Source organism: Notamacropus eugenii, chromosome 1 (assembly GCF_028372415.1).
Source record: "Notamacropus eugenii isolate mMacEug1 chromosome 1, mMacEug1.pri_v2, whole genome shotgun sequence".
Taxonomy (NCBI): Eukaryota; Metazoa; Chordata; class Mammalia; order Diprotodontia; family Macropodidae; genus Notamacropus; species Notamacropus eugenii.
In genome coordinates this window covers 453302315-453323760 of record NC_092872.1, presented here as the reverse complement: position 1 = coordinate 453323760, position 21446 = coordinate 453302315, and the positions used below count along the sequence as shown (strand labels likewise).

At 41.3% G+C, this 21446-nt stretch overlaps 1 protein-coding gene across 2 annotated transcripts in view; it reads left to right on the top strand.

Moving 5' to 3' along the window:
* CHST8 (carbohydrate sulfotransferase 8) overlaps nucleotides 1-14075 on the top strand; it is a 214770-nt gene extending 200695 nt beyond the window's left edge. Inside the window, exons 3-5 of one of the 2 annotated variants that reach the window (XR_011972126.1) lie at nucleotides 1260-1291; nucleotides 3351-6166; nucleotides 11264-14075. Coding sequence is in view for 1 of the 2 variants with exons in the window: in XM_072632031.1 (XP_072488132.1) it covers nucleotides 1260-1291; nucleotides 3351-4490 (1172 nt within the window). In the remaining variant the exon portion in view is untranslated. Of the gene's footprint in view, nucleotides 1-1259; nucleotides 1292-3350 lie in introns of both variants that reach the window. The other variant, XM_072632031.1, reaches the window with a different exon arrangement.
* Nucleotides 14076-21446: the final 7371 nt, after the last annotated feature.

Genomic DNA, 21446 nt, shown 5'->3' with positions numbered 1-21446 from the left:
TGGTCCTTCACCCCTCAATCATTTTTTGGGGGGCCTATTGTACCAAAGACACCTATGAGGATACATACAGAACCTGCTCTCATGGAACTCCTGCATAGTTGGAAAAGCAAGTCATCCATGCTTGCATGAAAAGGTAAATATAATAAAGACTGAAGGTCAGAGGAGGGAGAAATGACTAGGCATTGAAGTAGTCAGGGAGGGGGTCAGACTTGGGCTGGACCTTAAAGAATGCCTAGAGTTTGGATGGGCAGGGAAGAGGAGGTGGGGAGGGTATGCCCAGCAGGGTAAAGCTGGAAATTCTAATAAACCCAATGAGGTGGGGGTGAAAAGTGGAGGTGCAGATGAGCCAACAAGAAGGTTGATCCAGATGAGCAGGAAAAAAGAAAGGGGGAGGTGAGGGTGGATGGAAGGGAAAGGGAGCTGCTTCTTGTGGATCTGTTCTATCCAGCCATCGGTATGGAATCTTTGAGGTCCCTTCTCATGCTAAAGTGGTGCTAAGCACAGGAGAATAGTTCATATTGTAAGACTGGGAGAGGTGAAAACTATTTAAGCCATTATGGTCCTTTAAGGCAGTGTCAATAATCATGAAAGATACAAATGACTTGAGTCGTGTAAATATAAAAATTGTTTACATGGGGCATCAAGAGTTATGATCAGACGTCTGATCCCATCCCTTAATAAATAATAATAATAACCCAGATATCTACAGTGCTCTGGGTTTTACAAAACACTTCCCCTCAAAACAACCCTGACAAGGAAGGAGTAGATGAATTATTATCCCCATCTTACAGATGAGTAAACTGAGGCTCAGAGAACTCACTTCAGTGAGTTGTGTAGCTAATAGCAGTCAAAGCTAGGCCTCAAGTTCCAGGATTGGTTGTCTGCCATTATGCCATATGCCATCTGAAGACAGAAAAAAAGATGCCACTCAAAAATGTTATTTGGTACAGACAGCCCCTTAGTTCCCTCTTGATTATGGCCTAGTTTATCTTCTCTTTGGAAGCAGTGGAGACTGAGAGTATGCCTGGCAGCTTTAGCTAGGCATGGAGACCCATAGCTGTCCCTTCCTCTGTGGCTGGCTCCATACCAGGTCCCCTGCCACTACAGCATTTATTACATAGACTTTCTGGGGCCTCGTCTTGGACGTGGGCAGAGATGAAGCCCATCTGCTTGTGGCCAAAGGCTTTTGCACACATGTGTACACTCAGGGCCTATAGGTAAGGATGGTCTGATCACCATGTCCTTTGTTCTCTTTTCAGGAGGAAAGTCTAATGCTCAGCGCCATCGAAACGTAAGTTTTGCGACTGCCAAGGGAAAGTAGCTAAGGCCTTTCTAAGTCATGAATTTCTCTTTCCTCATCCACCACTGCTCTGGGTCCTGCTAATAGAGAATGTCAATCTTGGGTGGGTGGAGAATCCCAAGAAACTGCAGTAGGCAAGGAAGACTGGTGGGATCCTAGTGAGACTGCTCCACCTAGTGACTCCCTAGATAATTGCAGTCACTAGCAGAGCCCATTCTAATCTGGGTTCTGGCAGGATAAAGTATAAGGACCTTGGGGCCTCAAGTGAAGGGTCCTCCCAACCAGCCCACTTCCCCACATAAAATTTCAGCTCACTGTTTTTCATAAGCTTATTAACATCAGAGACAAGAAATAAGATGTTAATAATAAGATAAACCTACAGAATTGTCATCTCCCTTCAGATGCTTCAGTTTCCCCTTATGTAAGATAAAGGTTATTATTTCTCCCTGTTTCCAAAAGGAGAAACAGACTTGAGGAAGGAGGGCAGTTTGGCTTAGTGGAAAGAGCATCAGTTTCATTCAGAAGGCCTAGATTCAAATCCCAACTCTACTTCTAAGTTCATTTGCTAGGTACATATTTGACTTTGGGTAAGTCACTTCAATCAGTCAAGTTTCTGCTAGTACTTAACTGAGGCCAGGAATTATGCTAAGTGCTAGACATATAGAAAAAGTCAGAAACACAGTCGCTGCCCCTCAAGAGGCAAAAAATTGGACAGACAAAATATATACAGAGTAGATGGGAGATATTATTAGAGGAAAGGCAATAAATAAGAGGTGAGTAGGGTAGGAAGGGACAGAGTTACCAAGAAAGGTCTCCTGCTGGACATGAAATCTGAGCTGAGTCTTGAAGGAAGATAGGGAAGTCAAGAGGTAAAGAAAGTAAGTTTTCTAGGCATGGGGGACAGCCACTGAGAAGGCATGGCTTCTGGAGATGGAGTTCAGAAGACAGCTAGGTGATATAGTGCGTAGAGCCCTGGACATAAAGTCAGGAAGTCCTGAGTTCAAAGCTGTTCTCAGACACCTATTAGATGTGTGACTGTGGGCAAGTCACTTGTCTACTTTACTTTCCTCCTCAGTAAATGGAAGTAGTAATAGCACTTACTTCCCAGGTGGTTGTTAGGATAAAATGAGATAATATTTATAAAGTGCTTTAAATGTATATAGTATGTATGTATATATAGTTCACAAATATTATATAAATGTATAAAGAGCTATATAAATGCTAGCCATTATTATTTTTATGAACAGCGAAACCAGTGTAGTTAGATTATGTGAAGGTGGCTAACGTTAATGTACGGAGACTAGAAAGCTGGGAAAGAGCCAGGTTCATCTGCAAAATGAGCAGCTTAGGCGAGACCAGGGGTGGGAAACTTGCAGCCTTGAGGCCATATGTGGCCTTCTAGGGCCTTGGTATAGCCTTTTGACTGAGTCCAAGTTTTACAGAACAAATTCTTTTAGTAAAGAGATTGGTACCAAGAAGTTTGAATTCAGTCAAAGGGCCACTCTTGAGCACCTAGAGGGCCACATGTAGCTTTGAGGCCCCAGGTTCCCCACTCCTGGGCTAGATAATCTCTGAGTATGTTAACAATTTAATATCTGTGATCCTTCAATCAGTCATTCCCATTCTGCTTTAAGCTTTCCCAAACTTCCCTGACAACTACTTCATGAAATAGTATGTGTGTCATTATCCTCGTTAGCAGAGGAAATTGAGACTCGTCCAGAGTCACACAACTAGTAAGGATCGGGTCCTCGAACCCAAGCCCCTTATCCCTAACTCTAGTACTCTTTACCCTGGAAACATGTAGTTCAGTGATGTGGGCTGAGGTCACCATGATGACCTGTGATTCTGCAAAGTCTTCCTGACTCGAAGTCTAGCTGCTATCTTTACTCTGCCCTTCTGTTCTGAAAGACCTGTAAGAGCAAAGTAATGAACGTGAGGTCTTTGTGACTTCTCATCTTAGCAAACAGGATGGTCCCTGTGGGTGCTTAGTTTTTGGTCACTAAAGTCCAGTGGTCCTTTTAACCCATTTTTTCTCTTCTCCTTCCCCCAGGACTGTCCACCAGGCAGCAGCCAGGATGGGAGAGTGACGGGTCATAAAGCAGGAGCCTTGGCAAAGGTCACTCCCCAGAGCTCCCTGGGCCCAGGGGCATGGAGCCAGGAGCAGCAGCTAAACAGCCTGGTGGTTCTGGTGAGAGACCAGGCAAAGCCTGGGGCAGAAGGTGGCCGAGTCCAGCCCCGGCAGCGCCGGAGGAGGCTTCTCATCAAGAAGACCCCAATCGTCATCGCTCTGAACAGCTCCACTGTCACCCTGGCTCAGCTGGGCCCACAGGATGCCGGAGCCCCTGAGGGTCACTGGCGCCGTCTCTACCAGGTGCAACATGAGCGGAAGAAGATCATGCGGGACACGTGTGCCAAATACAAGAGCAACAATCGCAGGGTCATCACACCTTACCACGTGTCCCGCATCTTTGTGGAGGACAAGTACCGAGTCTTGTACTGTGAGGTGCCAAAGGCTGGCTGCTCCAACTGGAAACGGGTCCTCATGGTCCTCAGTGGGCTGGCCTCCTCCACCAGGGACATCCAGCACAACACCGTGCACTATGGTAACACCCTGAAGAGGCTGGATGGTTTCGACCGCCAGGGCATCTCTTACCGGCTCAACACTTACACCAAGATGCTGTTCATCCGGGAGCCCTTTGAGAGACTGGTCTCTGCTTTCCGGGACAAATTTGAGCACCCCAATAGCTACTATCACCCAGTTTTTGGCAAGGCCATTCTTGCCAGGTATCGTGTGAATGCTACCCGGGAGGCTCTAAGGACAGGCTCGGGTGTGAGGTTCTCTGAGTTCATCCAGTACCTGCTGGATGTGCACCGGCCTGTGGGTATGGACATTCACTGGGACCATGTAAATAGACTGTGCAGCCCTTGTCTCATCGACTATGATTTTGTGGGCAAGTTTGAAAGCATGGAGGAAGATGCCAACTTCTTTCTGCGCCTCATTGGTGCTCCCCGGAATCTGACCTTCCCTAGGTTCAAGGACAGGCACTCAAATGAGGAGCGGACAACCACAAGGATTGCCCACCACTACTTTGCCCAGCTGTCCCCCCTGCAGAGGCAGCGCACCTATGACTTTTACTACATGGATTACTTGATGTTCAATTACTCCAAGCCCTTTGATGACCTGTATTGACAGCTGGGGTGGGAGGGCAAAGGGTCTGGGTGTTGGGCCAGCTTCAGGGGCAAGATCTGGGTCTGATTCAGGGCCCAATCTGGAAGGACAGTGTTTCTTCAGTCTGGGAGCTGGCCTTCCCAGAAAACCTGCCCTTTCCCAGAAAGACGTGTCCGTCAAGACTATGTCCAAGACAGCAAGATTGTGGGGCTCTGGCTCCCCTTAAGAAATCAGTGCCATGGCTATCCTCAGCTGTGAGCTGAGTGATGGCCTCAGGAGTAGGCATTTCAGGGAGCCATGCAGGGCAGGGAGCTCAGCCCTTGTTTTTATGTAATGCCTCCTCCATTCTAAGGCTAAAAAGGAAGCCCCCAGAATGCATTTGGGGTTCAGGGTATCAATTGTAAAAGCAGGTAGGTATGTGGAAAGCCAAGAAACCGTGGGCTGGAGAAGTCTGAGGCCAGAAAATTGGAGGCTGAGGCTCAGTAGAGGAGAAGGAATTCTCGGACCCCATATTCCTCTTTCCTTTGGCTCTGCGGGCAGAGATCCCTGTGGAATTGGGTTCCCAATAAAGCACATGTTTTCTAAGTAGTAGTTTTTGTCCAGCCTTTCCCTCTCCCCCAGTTAGTCTTTTCACTTCAGGCCTCTCAGATCTCACTTGTCATGTGGGGCCTATCCCAAACTCACTCATACTCCAGCCCATTAGTATACTCAGGCACTAGGTCAGGCTGAGGTATCTTGCACTTGGCATTGGGTCCCCCACCTCCTAATTTGCCCTGTGGCACACATGTACAGGGGGTTGGAATTACTGTCCCAAGTTACCATCCCAACCCAAGAAGTTCCTTTTCATCCTTTGCAGATGCTTGGTTTCCTGGATCCCTGTGCATCCCCTTAAAGGCCCACCATTTCAAAGACAAAGATGGTTGATTCATCTGGATGGATGGAGGTTTACAAGTGTGAGCTGGAGTTCTGGGTTGTGACTGTTGTGAGGGTATAACTGTGTCACCCTGTAAATGGTGTATCTGTATGCACCACTGTGAGGGTACCACTGGAGGGGCATCTTGGTGTTGCTGCGTATCTCTAGGTGTTTTGCTCAAGGTTGTGAGTGTTGCCCTGGGGATTGTGCACCATGTGCCTGTCACTGAACCACTGACATAGACATGGTCTTAGCTCATTTGCTTTCCAGGTAATTGTTGGACTTTTTAAGCCAGTTTCTATGATCTCATCTCCAAACCACCTGAGCTGGGAGAAATAACCCCTGAAGCACTGACCCTCCCATCCTCCCCTTTCACCAGGTCCTATCAACATGCATAAGCACCATCAATCGCACATAATACCCCCTACACATCAGTACACACAGTACCAATAACTACGCACACATCAAGCTATACACAACAACACACCAAACACCCACTAAATATGAGCACACACAAAAGCACTGCCTATTTCAGAGAATCCTCATCAACCATTCAGACACAAAAGCACTGTTACCTCGCAGAGAACAGTTCATAACCATCTAGACATAACAAAAGGATCCTGAAGACAGCCTGTGCAATGGGGAACTTTCAATCAAATATCAACACAGCTTTCAGAGGTAACCTCCTTTCCTGGGCAGTTAAAATGAATAGTCCTGAAATTGGAAGGTTCAGTCAAAAGAATGGGAACAAGGAGATTTTGAGAAACCAGACTCTAGAGCCAAGGTAAGAGGCTTCCCCTACCCCTCAGCAGCTACCCACCCCAGGAGTCACTCACCCACAGACTCACCCTACCACTTATAACAGTGCCTGGTTCATAGAATGCTTATTGACTGACTGACCAACCTGATAGAGCATCAGCCAGCTACAGGTCCCACACCTGTAGGGACTTCTAGAGGAAGGGAAGGAGGAGGGCAAATAGTTGTTCTGATAGTGGGAGAGGGGAGGGAAGGGGAGAAGAGAGTAAGGCAAAGGACTGACTATCGGTGGTGGGGACTAAATTATGCTGGAGTTTAACTGGAGTTCAAAATATGTGGGAGTTGAAGTGGAGATGAAAGACAAGGCCAAGCTCTGATCAGTGCTTATTCCTATTTTTATTAATAATATTCATGACCAGTAACTTATTTATGTACAGACTAGGGAAATGGTGGAGGGAAAGGGAAATGAGGAGGGAAGATGGAGACACATCATGATCAAAGGGTACATCTGTAAGATGATAAGTACAGACCTAGAGGACACCAAGCATTACTGGAGGACCAGTCTCAACTTGTTCTCAGATGACAACTACAGGAATAGGGAATTCTAGTCCATAAGATCAATCTCCAAACCATCTCCTGAGGGTAGATGTCTAAAACCCAGTCCTCTCCAAGCAACTCTGATTGGAAACTTGGCCCCTCACCTAACCCTGGCCTGAACCCTAGAATAATTCCGACCTTAATCCTCACCTTAAACCTGACTCTAACCCTAATCTGAACATCAGCTTCAATCATAGCTAGCCAAGCAACCAGGCAGGTAGAGGGATACAGCTAGAGATCAGCAAGGAGGTATAAAGGTGTATACATCTAAGTAGATCATTGAATTTCTTCCTTACGGTTTGCCTTCTGTTGGCTTCTCAGAATCTGGACATGGCAGTAGTGTAGTAATTGCCAGTGAGTGGCAGTCAACCCTAAATAAATTAAACTTCTCTCAGAAGTCCAATGTGACTGAACCACCAGGGTAGCAAATAAGTACAACAACTAAGCACCAGGTTTAGTCAAAAGAGTTACCAAAAACAAGGACTGAAGTTCTGCCTTCAAAAAAGTATAGAAGGTAAGAATTTTTCAGAACCTGCTATATTTATGTTTCTGCTATCACCAAATGACAGCTAAGCATGCACCTGGTACAAATTGATCGCTTTCCCAGAGAAGATGGTGAAAAGGCTGGAAGAATTCATCTCTCCAGGTTATCAAGGATAATGAAGTGTTCCTGGAAAGAATAGAGGAAATGCTTCAAGGAGGAAATAAAGAAGAAAAAGTACATGAGGAAATTGAGGGGAATTCCATCTAGTATCAGGAGGTCAGAGAATGGAATAGCATGAAAGAGGGAAGGAAGGAAAGAATGATTGAACCTTTGGAGCTCGTTAATAGGTATAAGGCTCTTTCTGTGAAGGGTGGAAATGGATCATCTCAGGAAGTCACTACTTTGGCTGCAAGGAATGATGGCATTGATCCACATTCATCATCAGGTGAGAGAGAGAGAATATCCAATAATGGCCAAAGAAAGCACAAGTGAGTATCCCTGCTAAAGGCCACTGAGGCAGCTATTTGTTGACCTGAGAGGAACCATAGAGGAATCTATCATCCTCCTGGGGAGTGTATCCAAGATGTGATGAGGAACCTCCTGACAGCCACAACCCAGTCCTGATGATTTACATGGCATTAAGGATATCACCAGAAGTAATCTAGAGAGTAAAGCTAAGGATTGTGAAATTTCCATTAGAAACTAAAGATTTTAGAGCAGGAGTTCTTAACCAATTTTATGTCATGACCCCTTTGACAGTCTAGTGAAGCCTATGGACTCCTCAGAATAATCTTTTTAAATGCATAAAATGAAAAATATAGGATTACAAAAGTAACCAATTTTATTGAAATACAATTATCAATATTTTTAAAAATACAAGTTCAGGGACCCCAGGATGAGGATCCCTATTTAGAGGCACAGAAGGGATTTTCAACAAAAATACTGCCAAGTTGAAGAGCAAGGATTCAGAAAAGAAAGGAACACTTGGAAAGTGGACAGCTGGCTAAAAACATGATGTATGAGAATGAGATATAGATTTCTTGGACCACATATTAAAATATGGGAATAATAAGTTTCTGGCCAAGAATGCAATACTCTGAAAAAGGACTGGTAAAAGCATATTTTTCCTAGCATTTTACAAATCTGATCAGGAGAGCTTTAAGATAAAAGGGGATTGATAGGGGAAAAACTGCCCACACAGAACAACCAGACCTAGTATTGAAAAGAGTAGCAGGTACACCATGAAAAGTAAAATAGAAGAAAGAACCTGACTGATTCCTAGAAGCCAATATTCAAAAAGAGAGCCAGCAATAAAATCTATTTCTTCAGATGTCGATACTCAAATGCATTGGATCTGCAAGGATATGCCTTATTTAAAGGAACAATATGTGAATTAAATGGTTGACTGGTGAAGTCCCACTGCAAATTAAGAAGATAGATTCAGGTGAGGAAATCCAAGAACCCAAGGTAGGGAGGGGAGAACATAGTGGGAGAGTGTATATAGATGAAAAGAAGGAAAAAGAAATGATATTGTTATGATGGTATACCACAAGCCACCTGGATGGAAGAAATAGATCAGTAAACTAGGATTAAGGTATGACTGCAGGGATTCAGGATTACAATAATCTAAACATCTACTGATGCTCAAAAGTCACTTAAAAGTAGAATAGGTGAGAAATGTGACTTTTGCCTTACTGGTAATCTCATTCTCCAAAGGGTAGAGGAAGCAACCAAAAGAACAATTATTATGGACTTGGGTCTGGCCAACAAATAGGATATGTTAATATAAGGCAAGCAGTGAAGCAGGTGGGAGACATAAGGTCACCAAAAGTGTTTGCAGTTGTTGTGGAGAATGCAAGAGAGGTGCTATGGCTGTAGAATGAGTACTGAACTTGGAATCAGGGCCTGAATTCAAATTCTGACTTTGCTGCTTATTACCTGCTTACTTGTGTTACCTTGGGCAAGTCTCTTCTCTGGGCCTTAATGACTTCATCTATAAAATCAAGCTATTGAACTCAATGGCCTCTAGGGTCTTTCTCAGCTCTAAATTCGGGATCCTACAATCTCACATTTTAGGCAAAAATCAAATGGAAAGGAGACAAATTCTCCTATTAGCAGAAGCTAATGTGTCAATCCCATTGACACCCCCCCCCCATATAACACAGAGTCTCCTAAATGAGATCCATAGTCACTAAAAAGTTCAGTCAAATTACCCACAAAGGAAAAAAAATATAAGAGGAAGAAAAGTGCTCCTTGTCTAGACTACAATATGCAGTTAGATGGACCACATCCAGCTGGTCATTGGCAGCTGAAGTGGTTACTAAGCCAAAAGTGACAGGAATTTTTGACGTTAGTTCATAATAGAGAAAAGCCAGGAATAGTCTGACATAAACCCAAGATTGCAGGAAAATGAATTTTGAAGAATTTAAAGAAAAGCTAGGTAGGACCCAATGAACTAACATTCTGCAGAAATCAGGCCAGGGGGATTGGAAAGCACTTTAAAAATGAAATTCGAAGACACAGGTATGACTGATTCTGATAAGGAGGAGAATAGAAAGTTGTCTAAAGAGATTAATATGACTGCACAAAACTCATTGAACAACTCAGATTTTTGAAAATACATGTTTAATAGATAGAAACAAGAGCAAATAACTAAGAATGGATGCAAAAAAGCACAGTCTTCTCAGAACAGCATCAGAAGTGTTAAAACCTAGAATGAACTGAGAGACTGCTGATGTGTTAAATACAACAAGGTGGTTCTTAGCTATGTTGGCGGCAAGGGGAGAATGATGGGATGGGGAAACAGGCATTAATTAAGTACCTACTATGTGCCAGGCATTTGCCAAGATCTTTGCAGATATTTCATTTGATTCTTATAAAATTATGAGGTAGGTGCTATTATTATTCCCATTTTACAGATAAAGAAACTGAGGCAGAGAGAAATTAAATGACTTATTCAGGGTGACACAACTAGTAAGTATCTGAGTTCAGGTTTGAACTCAGGTTTTCCTGATTTCACACTCAACACTGTCCATTGAGTCACCTAGATCAAGAGAGGGGGCTCCTGCTTGAGGCAGATGGGATAATGATAAATGGCAAGAGTGATGAGGTTTAAATACTCAACTGTTATTTTTCTTCTGTGTTCTCTTTCTTTGGAGAATTATCTTTGGACTAGGAATGAATGAATTAATGGAAAAACATTTATTAGGCACTGGTGATATGCTGGGAATTGTACTAAGTACAGGATATAAATACAAAAAGAATCCCTGACCTCAAAGAGCTCAGATTCTAGCAGGGGAAGATAAAACATCTGGGCTAGGGGTGGCCAAGGAAGAGTTTTGGCCTGGGGAGTCACAGGGATGGGGAGTTCATGTATAGGGGAGCCAATGGACATTTCCCGAAGCCGTGTTACCATTGCAATACTTTACTTACTGTGCCCAGAGCAAGAGGTGGTAGAGGGAGGAAGGTAGATGGTGACATGTCTTGGGTGAATAGCTGGATTAGATGTGAGAGTGAAGCATGGTCCAAGGGTAGGGAACCTATGGCCTCAAGGCAACGTGTGACCCTTTAGGTCCTCAAGTGTGGCCCTTTGCCTGAATCTGAACTTTACAGAATAAATCCCCTTAATAAAATGATTTGTTCTGTGAAGTTTGGATCTAGTCAGAGGGCCACACTTGAGGACCTAGAGGGCACATGTAGCCTTAAGGCTATAGGTTCCCTACCCCTGGTCTAGGGTATAGGGTCTGGGGCCAGCTATGTATGTTACAATGATTTGGACTTAGTCACCAACCAAGACAACTGGGCTCCACAGTGGGAATTCCAAAGATTCACTTTCCCCAGGGAGATAGACTGTAGAGGTCCAGGGTTCCAAAGTCCAAGTCTAGGATGGAGGGTGCTGGTCTAAGTGGGGCACTGGCATCAGGCAGATGGTAAAGTGTCCTGGGTAGATGGCTGAAGGGATGGAAAGAAAAGGGGAAAAATTAATAGGAAGTTAAATTTAAAGATAAGTAAGGAATTGTTAAGAGATCATCTACCTGCCCACAGTGAGTTCAAGTCACCAGACCCAGACAAACTGTATCCTATGACACTGAAAGAGCTAGCAGATGTGACTGTTGGGCTGTTGTTTGCTCTGAATGACCTATGAAAGATCTTGGAGAATGGGAGACTGGAGAAAGACGATTGTCCCAAAATATAAAAAGGAGAAGATGAGGAAGAAGCATCTGTGAACTATATTGGCCAATAAAACTTTCTCTTTGTGACAAATTAGAAAAAAAGGTGTTAAAGAAATGATTTGAGGGCTTGTAGAAAGGGAACCTGTGATCAAAGGGAAGACAGGTCGATCACTAAAAGGTACAGTGGTATAATGGAAGAAGGGCAGAATGTAGCTGGAGGATTCAAAGTCAATACATTCGAATCCTGGCTCTGTCATTTACTTCTTTGCGACCTCCAAAGAGCCATTTAACTTCTCTAGGCACCAGTTTGGAGGCAGCCTGGTACAATGGAGAGAGCGCTAGATTTGGAGTCAGAAAACCAAAATTCAGATTCTGACTTTACTGTTTACTACCTGTGTGCCATTGGGCAAGACAGTTAACCTCTCTGAGCTTGGGGAAACTGGTGAATAGGGCACCAGGTTGGAGTCAGGAAGACCTGAGTTTGAGTCTTGACTCAGACACTTACTTTGTGACCATGAGCAAGTCATTTAACTTTTCTCAACCTCAGTTTCTCCATCTATAAAATGATGGGATTGGACTCAATGACCTTTAAGATCTCTTTGAGCTCCAAATATATAATCCTATGATCAGGAACAGGTTATTACATACTAACTGTATTTTCCTTTTCAGTGAAGTAACTAGACTAGATCAGGGGACTAGGATTTGTAGTAAACTCGGATTTCAACAAAACTTTTGACACAGGTTCTTACATTATCCTTGTGGATAATATTTTTAAATGTGGGCTAGGTGATAACCATGATCACATAAGCTAGTAAATGTCTGAGGTTGGATTTGAACTCAAACCTTCTTGACTCAGGTGCAGTAGTCTATCTACCTCACTACCTCAAATCTGAGAGACATAATGTTGGGTGACCTAGTAAGAACCTAAAAAGACAGGGGGTTAGAACAATTGGGAAATCCTCTATGATGAAATTTCATAGGGATAAATGTAAGGTTGTCATTAAAAAAATCAGTTTCACAAACACAGAAGAGGGTAGTGTGGTTAAACAATAGATTCTGTGAAAAAGACTTGGGAATGTTAAGGGACTAGGATTTAATATTGAGTTAGAAGTGTAAACCCAGGCACCTGTCAACCACTGGCCCCCTTAATGCTAGTCAAGCAAGGTATACTTTGGTTCAGCATGCACTCGGAACCACAGCTCACAAATCTCCACCAATGTTTCTTTTGCTGGACTAACTGGAAAACACATTAATAGAAAGCAAAAGCCATTTAATCAAAAAATGTAGCAAAATAGATGACAAGGAAATCAAAAGTTACACTTCTCTCACAAGTTGCTACATGACAAACCAGGGGAAAACCTTCAGCTAAGGAACATGCTTGGAGCAATACATATATAGGAAACACAAATTTATATAACTCATGCTTTTCAGGTGGCACTCCTGATGGAAAGGGCACTCCCTTTACTTCTGGTGCAATTACTTGCTTTCCTGCAGATCCATTGATATCCTCTGGTGATAGTATGAAACGATGAACTGTTTTCTTTGCAAGCTCTACTTGCGTTGCCTTCTTCTGTTCTTTGCTGCCACCTGCTGGTCTTAAATTGCTAGGCAACCTATTCTCCCGTGGGAGAAGGGTCTATCATCTCTTTTAGCTCATAACCTCAGAGGTTATTTCAGTGCTTTGTGATTCAGACCTGGGACATGACCAATCAGAGATATATTTGGGCACTAAGTCTATGTTTTAAACTGAACTTTTCTACTGCCATCATTAGAGTCTTTTAGTATAAGCTTATATTTCAGTTGTGGTCCAAAAAAAATCCTTTTAAATCCCACCATCACCATGGTCACCAGCTTGGGTCCTTACAAATCATATCAGGCACAATATTGAAAGGGGCTAGGTGGACTTAAGATGAAGTGATTACATTCAAACTCTATCACATTCCTGGTCATCATGCTGAGTCAATGTGAATCGGCTCTGAAGTTTATGAACTTTGCCCTGTATCACCCCTACACCGAGATCCGCAGAAACCAAATATCTTCACAGTGGAAATGAGACCTTTATGTTACTGACAGAGTTGTGATGACTCAAATAAGCTTTATACATACATATATATGTATGTATGTACAACAATTTACAAACCTAAGTTCTCTATATAAATGTCAACTATTATTGTTATCAATTTCCCCCAGCAATGAAACAACTTCACTCCTTTAGAAGTGTATCATGGTAGCCAACAAAGTTAAGTTATTTCCCAGGTTACATTGTTGCCTGCAACAATAGTTCTCGAAGTATGGTCTATAGACCCCTAGGAATCCCTGAGACCTATTCAGGGGGTCTGCAAAATAAAAACTATTTTCATAATAATACTAAGATGTTATTTGCCTATCAAAATGCTCCTTTTTCCAACTACATGTCTGTGTCAGGCCAAATTTTCTTCATATACTTCAACCAAAACAACAGATTGCAACAGATTGAATGCAGAAGTAGTTATGAGAATCCAGCTGTCTTCTATTAAGTCAGACATCAAAGAGGTTTGTGAAAATATATAAAACAATGCTGCTCTTCTCGCTAAACTTTTTGGTTTTGGAAAATATAGTTATTTTTCATAAAAATGTTATTTATGTTAATGTGTAATGTTTATTATTGTTGTTTTAAAATGAATTAATAAATATTTTTAAAAATGTATTTGTTTTAATTTCTGACATGTAAACAGTGATAGCTATAACTAGGAATGTGTTGGTAAATGTTTAACAAACTGGTCTCCAAAAGCAAACAAACCAAAAGCTATACACATAGCTGCTTTTTGAGTTTAGTCTGAATTATTAACATTTTCTCCATCATTTTTAAAGTCTAGACAATCAACAAAACAGTAAATCAATCCCTGATTTGTAGCATTTGCTAGATTCTGAGGTTTAAGTGCTCACACTGAAAACTTAACAATTGACTTTTATGAGCCTGGACAAACTGGCTCCAACACATCACTGGATATAACCTAAATAAATGAAAGGTCTTTGGGGTCCTCAGTAATTTTTAAGTGTATAAAGAAGCTTGAAAACCACTGATCTAGAATGAGGGATACGATAGTGATGCCACAGTTTGCCTAGTCAGAATACATTGGGAGTATTACATTCAGTTCAAGGCCTCACTCACATTTTAGGATGGATGTGGATGAGCTGATGTGCCTTCAGAAGATAGTAAGCCTGGAAAAGAGAAAACTTAAGGAGGATGTAATTGATGTCAAAGTTTTGAAGAGCTGTCATGTAAAAGGTGGCTGAGATTTGTTCTGATTGGCCCCAAGGGGTGCAACGGGGATCAACAGGAAAAAATAACAACGAAGCAGAGCTGTCTAAAAAGAAAGGGGCTGTCTCAGGAGGAAATGATTTCTAGAGGCTAATGACCATTTGGATTCTGTAGCTGCATATATAGATTATTCTTCTAAAGATTTTATAAAGATGGGAACATAGACATATGGGTCTTTAGTTATTAATATTTTCTCCATTGTTTTTTTTGTAACAAAACTTGTTATATTTCCTATTTGTCTGATATCTTCTCTTTCATATACCTTGAGAATCAGTGCCCTTAAATTTATGTCACCTCCAGCACAGACCTCCTCTCTCCATGTGCACTTAATTTCCTCCAGCTGTTGTCTTTGGGGACATTTCCACATCCTCACACAGTACATACAGGACTGTGATCTTTTTTCCCCCAAATTTATTAGTTTATTTGTTTTTAGTTTTCAACATTCATTTCCATAAGTTTTAAATTTTCTCCCCTTCCCTACCAAGATGATATGGAATCTTATATGGGCTCTTACACATGCATTCCTATTCAACACATTTTCACATTAATCATGTTGCATAGAAGAATTATAACAAATTGGAGAAACCATGAGAAGGACAAAACAAAACAAAACATAACATAACGTAACAAAAGAGAAAATGGTCTGCTTCATTCTGCATTCCAACTCCATAGTTCCTTCTCTGGATGTGAATGGCATTTCACATCATGACTCCTTTGGAAATGTTTTAGGTCCTTGCATTGCTGGGCCTAAATCAGTCCTCACACACTGTGGTTGTTACTATGTATAACATTCTCCTGGTTCGGCTCGCTTCACTCAGCATCAATTCATATTAGTCTTTCCAGGTTTTTCTGAAGTCCACTTGTTCATCATTTCTTATGGCATGATAGTATTCCATTACAATCATTTACCACAACTTGTTCAGCCATTCCACAACTGATGGGCATCCCCTCAATTTTCAGTTCTTGGCCACTACAAAAAGCTGCTATAAATATTTTTGTATGTGTGGGTCCTTTTCCCATTTTTTGATCTCTTTGGGATACAGCCCTAGAAGCAGTATTGCTGGGTCAAAGGGTATGCACATTTTTATAGACCTTTGGGCACAGTTCCAAACTGCTCTCCAGAATCAGCTCACATTTCCGCCAACATTGAATGTGTTCCAACTTTCCCACATCTTCTCCAACATTTATCATTTTTCTGTTTTGTCATGTTAGCCAATCTGATAGATGTGATGTGGTACTTCAGAGTTGTTTTGATTTGCATCCTTCTAATCAATAGTGATTCAGAGCATTTTTTCATACGTCTTATAGATGGCTTTCATTTCTTCTGAAAACAGCCTGTTCATATCCTTTGACCATGTGTCAATTGGGGAATGACTTGTATTCTTATAGATTTGACTCAGTTCTCTATATATTTTAGAAATGAGGCTTTTATTGCCAACACTAGTTGTAAAAATTCCGTTTTCTGCTTCCCTCCTAAAATTGGTTGCATTAGCTTTGTTTGTGCAAAACCTTTTCAATTTAATGTAATCAAAATTATCCATTTTGCATTTCATAATGTTCTCTATCTCTTATTTGGTCGTAAGTTCCTCCATTCTCCATAAATCTGACAAATAAACTATTCCTTGCTCCCCTAATTTGTTTATAGTATCAGCCTAGTAAAGTATCACTCTAGACTGTGTACCCATTTGGACTTTATTCTGGTATATGGTGTCAGATGTTGGTCTATGCCCAGTTTCCACCACACCATTTTCCAGTTTTCCCAGCAGTTTTTGTTACACAGTAAGTTTTTATCCCAAAAGCTGGGGTCCTTTATCAAACAGTATACTGCTATAATCGTTGACTGCTATGTCTTATGTACCTAACTTATTCCAGTGATCTACCCCTCTATTTCTTAGCAAGTACCAAATGGTTTTGATGATTGCTGAGAGGACTGTGATCTTAGAGTCTCAATGTGGTGACTCCACTATCACTACTGGAAGTAGTGTAGTTTAAAAGTACCTGGTCAACTCATTCCTGAATAAAAAGCTTCTAAAAACAAGAAGGTGGTGGTAAACACTATGCTCAGCACTACACAAATATTATCTTATTTCCTTCTCCCAACAATCCCATGAGGTAGGTGCTGTTATCCCCATTTTATAGTTGAGGAAACTGAGGCAAACAGAGGTTCACTGACTTGCCCAGAGTCACACAGCTAATAAGTGTTTGAGGCTGGATTTGAACTTGGGTCTTCCTGACTCCAGACCTAGACACTGTACCACCTAGCTTCTCCCAATTTATTAAGTAGAAGCATTTATTAAGTGCTCACTATGTGCCAGGAACTATACTAAACTCTAGGAATACAAAAACAAGAAAAGAAAAAATAATCCCTGCCCCCAAGGAGCTTATATTCTTTTTTTTAAGTTTATTTTTAGTTTTCAACATTCACTTCCATAAGTTTTAAATTATCTCCTTCTCCTTCCCCTCCCCTCTCCCCAAGAGGGCATGCAATCCGACATATACATTCCTATTAAACATATTTTCACATTAGTCATGTTGCATAGAAGAATTACAACTAAGGGGAGGAACCAAGAGAAACAAAACAAAGCAAAACATACAAAAAAAGAAAATAGTCTGTTTCCCTCTGCATTCAGACTCCATAGTTCTTTCTGTGGATGTGAATGGCATTTTCCATCCTGAGTACTTTGGAATTGCTTTAGGGCCTAGCATTGCTGAGAAGGGCTAAATCTATCAAAGTCAGCCATCACAGACTTTGCCTGTTACTGTGTACAATGTTCAAGGAGCTTATGTTCTAATGGGGCAAGATAATACAAAAAAAATGGAGGGAGCTGAAAAGCAGGGAAATGTCAGGAGCGGAGCCAAGAGAGGAGTAGAGGAGTGAACGTGGCTGGTCTGAACACTTCCTCAAAATGTTGGTTCCAAGAGAAACTTACCAACTGAAGTTGGAAGCTTCCAGGGTAAGAAGGCTAATTGGATATGGTGGAGTCTGGAGGGTTAAGAGCAGATCTGGAAGAGGAGAAAAGGAGAAGAGTTTGGGATTTGGAAGGAATCTCACCTCACAGCAAATGACCCAAGCCAAAGTGGAAACCTTGGCCACCTCCTAGGCGTGCTCTGGCTCTGCTTGCTTGACACATCAAGCTTCCGAATGTCATTTCATGCTATGAATGCTATGAATGAGGTAGAATGGTATAGTGAAAAGAAGACAAAATTTAAAGTCAATTTAATTCAACAAATTTATTAAGCACTTTCTTCCTATTTGCAAGGCAGAGAGGCAGGGCTGGAGTAATAGACAGAAAGCTTGCTTCAGTCAGAGAGATCTGAGTTCAAGTTCCATCTCCACCACAGGTTGTACGTGTGGCTCTGAGTACATCACTTAACTTTTCAACCCCCTAGGCAACTCTTAAAGACTTAAATTGTAGACCAGATGCCAAACCTCATCAATAGAGAGAATTCCCTCAATGTTAGTTTCTCACATTAATAAAATCCCGGCTTGAGACCCTTACTGAACCCACCCACTTACCCCCCACCACTGAAGGTGCTAGGTCCTAGGGATGCAAAGAGAAACATAAAAAATAGTCTCTATTCTCAGGAGATTAACTTATTGATGAACACACCTCAACAGAAAAGTAAATATAAGATAATTGATGAGGGAGTGAGCATCAAAAACTAGGAGGGGGTCAGAATTGACCTCCTGTGAAATGTGATACCTGAGCTGAGTTTGAAAGGAGCTACAGATTCTAAGAGGAATGAGGAGGGATGGCATTCCAGGAATGGGGTACAAGCTATACAAAGGCATAAGGATGGGAGATGGAATGCTGAGTTCAAGGAACAGATAGGAAGCTAGTTTGGCTGGAGGATAGAGCATGTGAAAGGGAATGATGTCTGGAGAGCCAGGTTACAGTATTATTGTGAAGAGTTTTACATGATGGGCTGAGGATAATTTTTTTTTTTAAGTTTTATCCCAGAAATAATATGAAACAATTGAAGATTTTTGAGCAAGGGAATTACATGACCAAACATGTACCAAGGAAGATTACTTTGACAGCTTTTGGAGGATAGGTTGGAGGGGAGAAACTAAAGGCAAGGAGACCAATTAAGAGGTGGTTACAATAGTCCAGGCAAGAAGTGATCAAGGTCTGAATCAGTCTTTATTGGCCATGTGAATAAAGGGAAGGCAACAGATGAGAGACATTATTGAGGAAAAAACGATGACTTGGGAAAGAATTGAATATGGGAGGGGAAGGAGAAGAGTCAAGGAGGACTCCAAGGTTGTGTTGCTGGGTTATTAGAAGAAGAGAGAGAGACAGGCAGACAGACAGAAAGAGAGAGAGACCCTTGAAGAACATCTGTTGTTAATGGATAAAAGATGGATAATGGCTCAGTTAAAGAGACAAGTAAAAAAGGTGAAACCAGGCAGGCAAAAGGAAAACCAGGAGAAAGCAGACATGGAAGTCTAGAAAGGAGAGGAGGATTTTGTCAACAATATCAAAAGTTTATATAAGTATGTATGTATGTATATGCATGTGCACATATATATATGTACATATGTGTGTATATATATGTGTGTGTGTATGTAAAAAGAGGACTAAGATCCTAACCACCCTTGGGCCTTGCCATCCACTCAGTTGTTGCCATCTTAGAATTGTGAATTTCCTTGTAGCATACTGCTGAATTTTCTTTTATGTGTTTTCTCCCCCAATTATAATGTAAGTAACTTGAGGACAAGGGTTATCTCAATTTTTCTATCTTTATCCCCAACACTTAGCACAGTTCTTGGCACTTATTAAGCTCTCAATAAGTGCTTTTCTATTCATTCATTCAAAAGACCATCATATTTATCAATGAGGAGATGGCTGGTAACCCTAGAGAGAGAAGTTGTAGTGAGTGGTATAATAAAAAACCAGATTGTAAAAAGTGAGTGAGAGGTAAAGAAATGGAAGCAACCTGTGTAGAAGACTTCATGTGGATGGCTTGTTCTAGGAGTTTGCCTGTGACTCCACAAAGTCCTATACTAAGGTGACCTTGGGTTCTTGAAGGATACCAACAGAACCCAAACTCTGATCATTTCTAATATCAGTAGCTAAATGCCAAAAGAGACAGAGCACCAGACCTGGAGTTAGGAAGACCTGAGTTCAAATCTAACTTCAGATATTTAATAGCTGTGTGATCCTGGGCAAGTGTCTTAACCTCTGCTTGCCTCAGTTTCCTCAACTGTAAAATGGGGATAATAACATCTACCTCATGGGGTTGTTATGATGATTCATTGAAATAAGATTTGTAAAGTGTTTTGCAAACCTTAAAGCATTATTTGATGCTTGTGTGTTGTTATTACTACTCTAGAAAGACTTCAAGTATAGTCCTTTCAATAGATTATATCTACTTTCCAAGGACTAACTAAGTGTGGAGAAGCTTATCACCAGTAGAATGGCCACTTAGTGAAGAATTCTTTGAAACAAAAATACAAAATGCCTCTCTGACCTGTACAGCCTCCTACTGCCATGACAGTCATGACAGTGGTAGAGTGGTAAAAAAAGCAGGGGAGGGGATACTAAGCATCACACACCCACACCCACACACACCCCCCACCCCACCCCCACACTTTAGACTGTCTATAAACACTAACTAACTTAGCTATTGGTACTCAGTGACTCATCTAGTCACCATGAAGTGGAAACACTATAATATAAACTGAATCAAATCAATCTTGACATTCTCACCATAAACAAAACCAGCCATGAGGAGAAAATTGCAGTGAAATGGAAAGGTGGCTCATACATTCCCCTTGGACAGGCAAATAAAGGAATTGGCAAGGTTGATTTTATTGTGCATCCAAAGGCAACAAGAAACATTTCATGGGATATTTGAGCATTTCATATCACAGTGCTTGCAAAAAGACCATGAATATAGTTGTAGCTTAAGTGTTGACACCTGTTGAAGAGGTGGGGAAATCTTATGAAGATCTTGGTAAAACCTTTCCCCAATTAAGTCAATGCATACTTTGATAATCGGTGAATTCAGTGCAAAGGCTGGAATAGGTGAGATGGGTGAACTTTGTTGGAAAATATGGTTCAAGAATAATGAATGGGAGAAGCCATAGACTTGTAGACTATACAGAAGATGTGTCTATACATCATAAATGTTTTCTTTTAAAAAAGAATCAGAAGATCCTGAACATGATGAGCACCCAATAACATCTCAGGAAGCATAATGTTATATTTGAACAGACAGAAAATGACTCCTTACTGATATAGGAACATTTCTGAATCAATTGTCTCTACACAGTCTGATCACTTACTTAACAGAATAGAGAGGAAAAAACAGTACACATTTGGAAGAATAAAAATGAGAAAAAAGACATTATATGCAATTAAAGTAACTCCAGCCTGAGTTGTTTAAATGAGTTTGATGCCAAAAATAAGGAAATGGATAGAGGAAAGGATACCAACACCCTAATAATTTCAGAAAGAACTTCTACCAATTCAGATCAATTATTGTAATAAGGGGACAAAAGAGCCTAGTCACCTTAGTCAGCAAGCATTTGACTTGCTTGCCAAGAAGAGAGACATGACAGTCAAGGGGATTACTAGTTTAGAATATAAACACACTTTTAAAATATTATAGGTGGAAGGGAAAGGATGATGGAAGATTAATGAGCAAACATTAACTTGTAAACAATGAAAGGCAAGGGAGTATAAAACAAGCTTAAGGAAAGTTTGGCAAAAGCCTCAACTAAGCAAAGTCATTCTGCAAACATTTA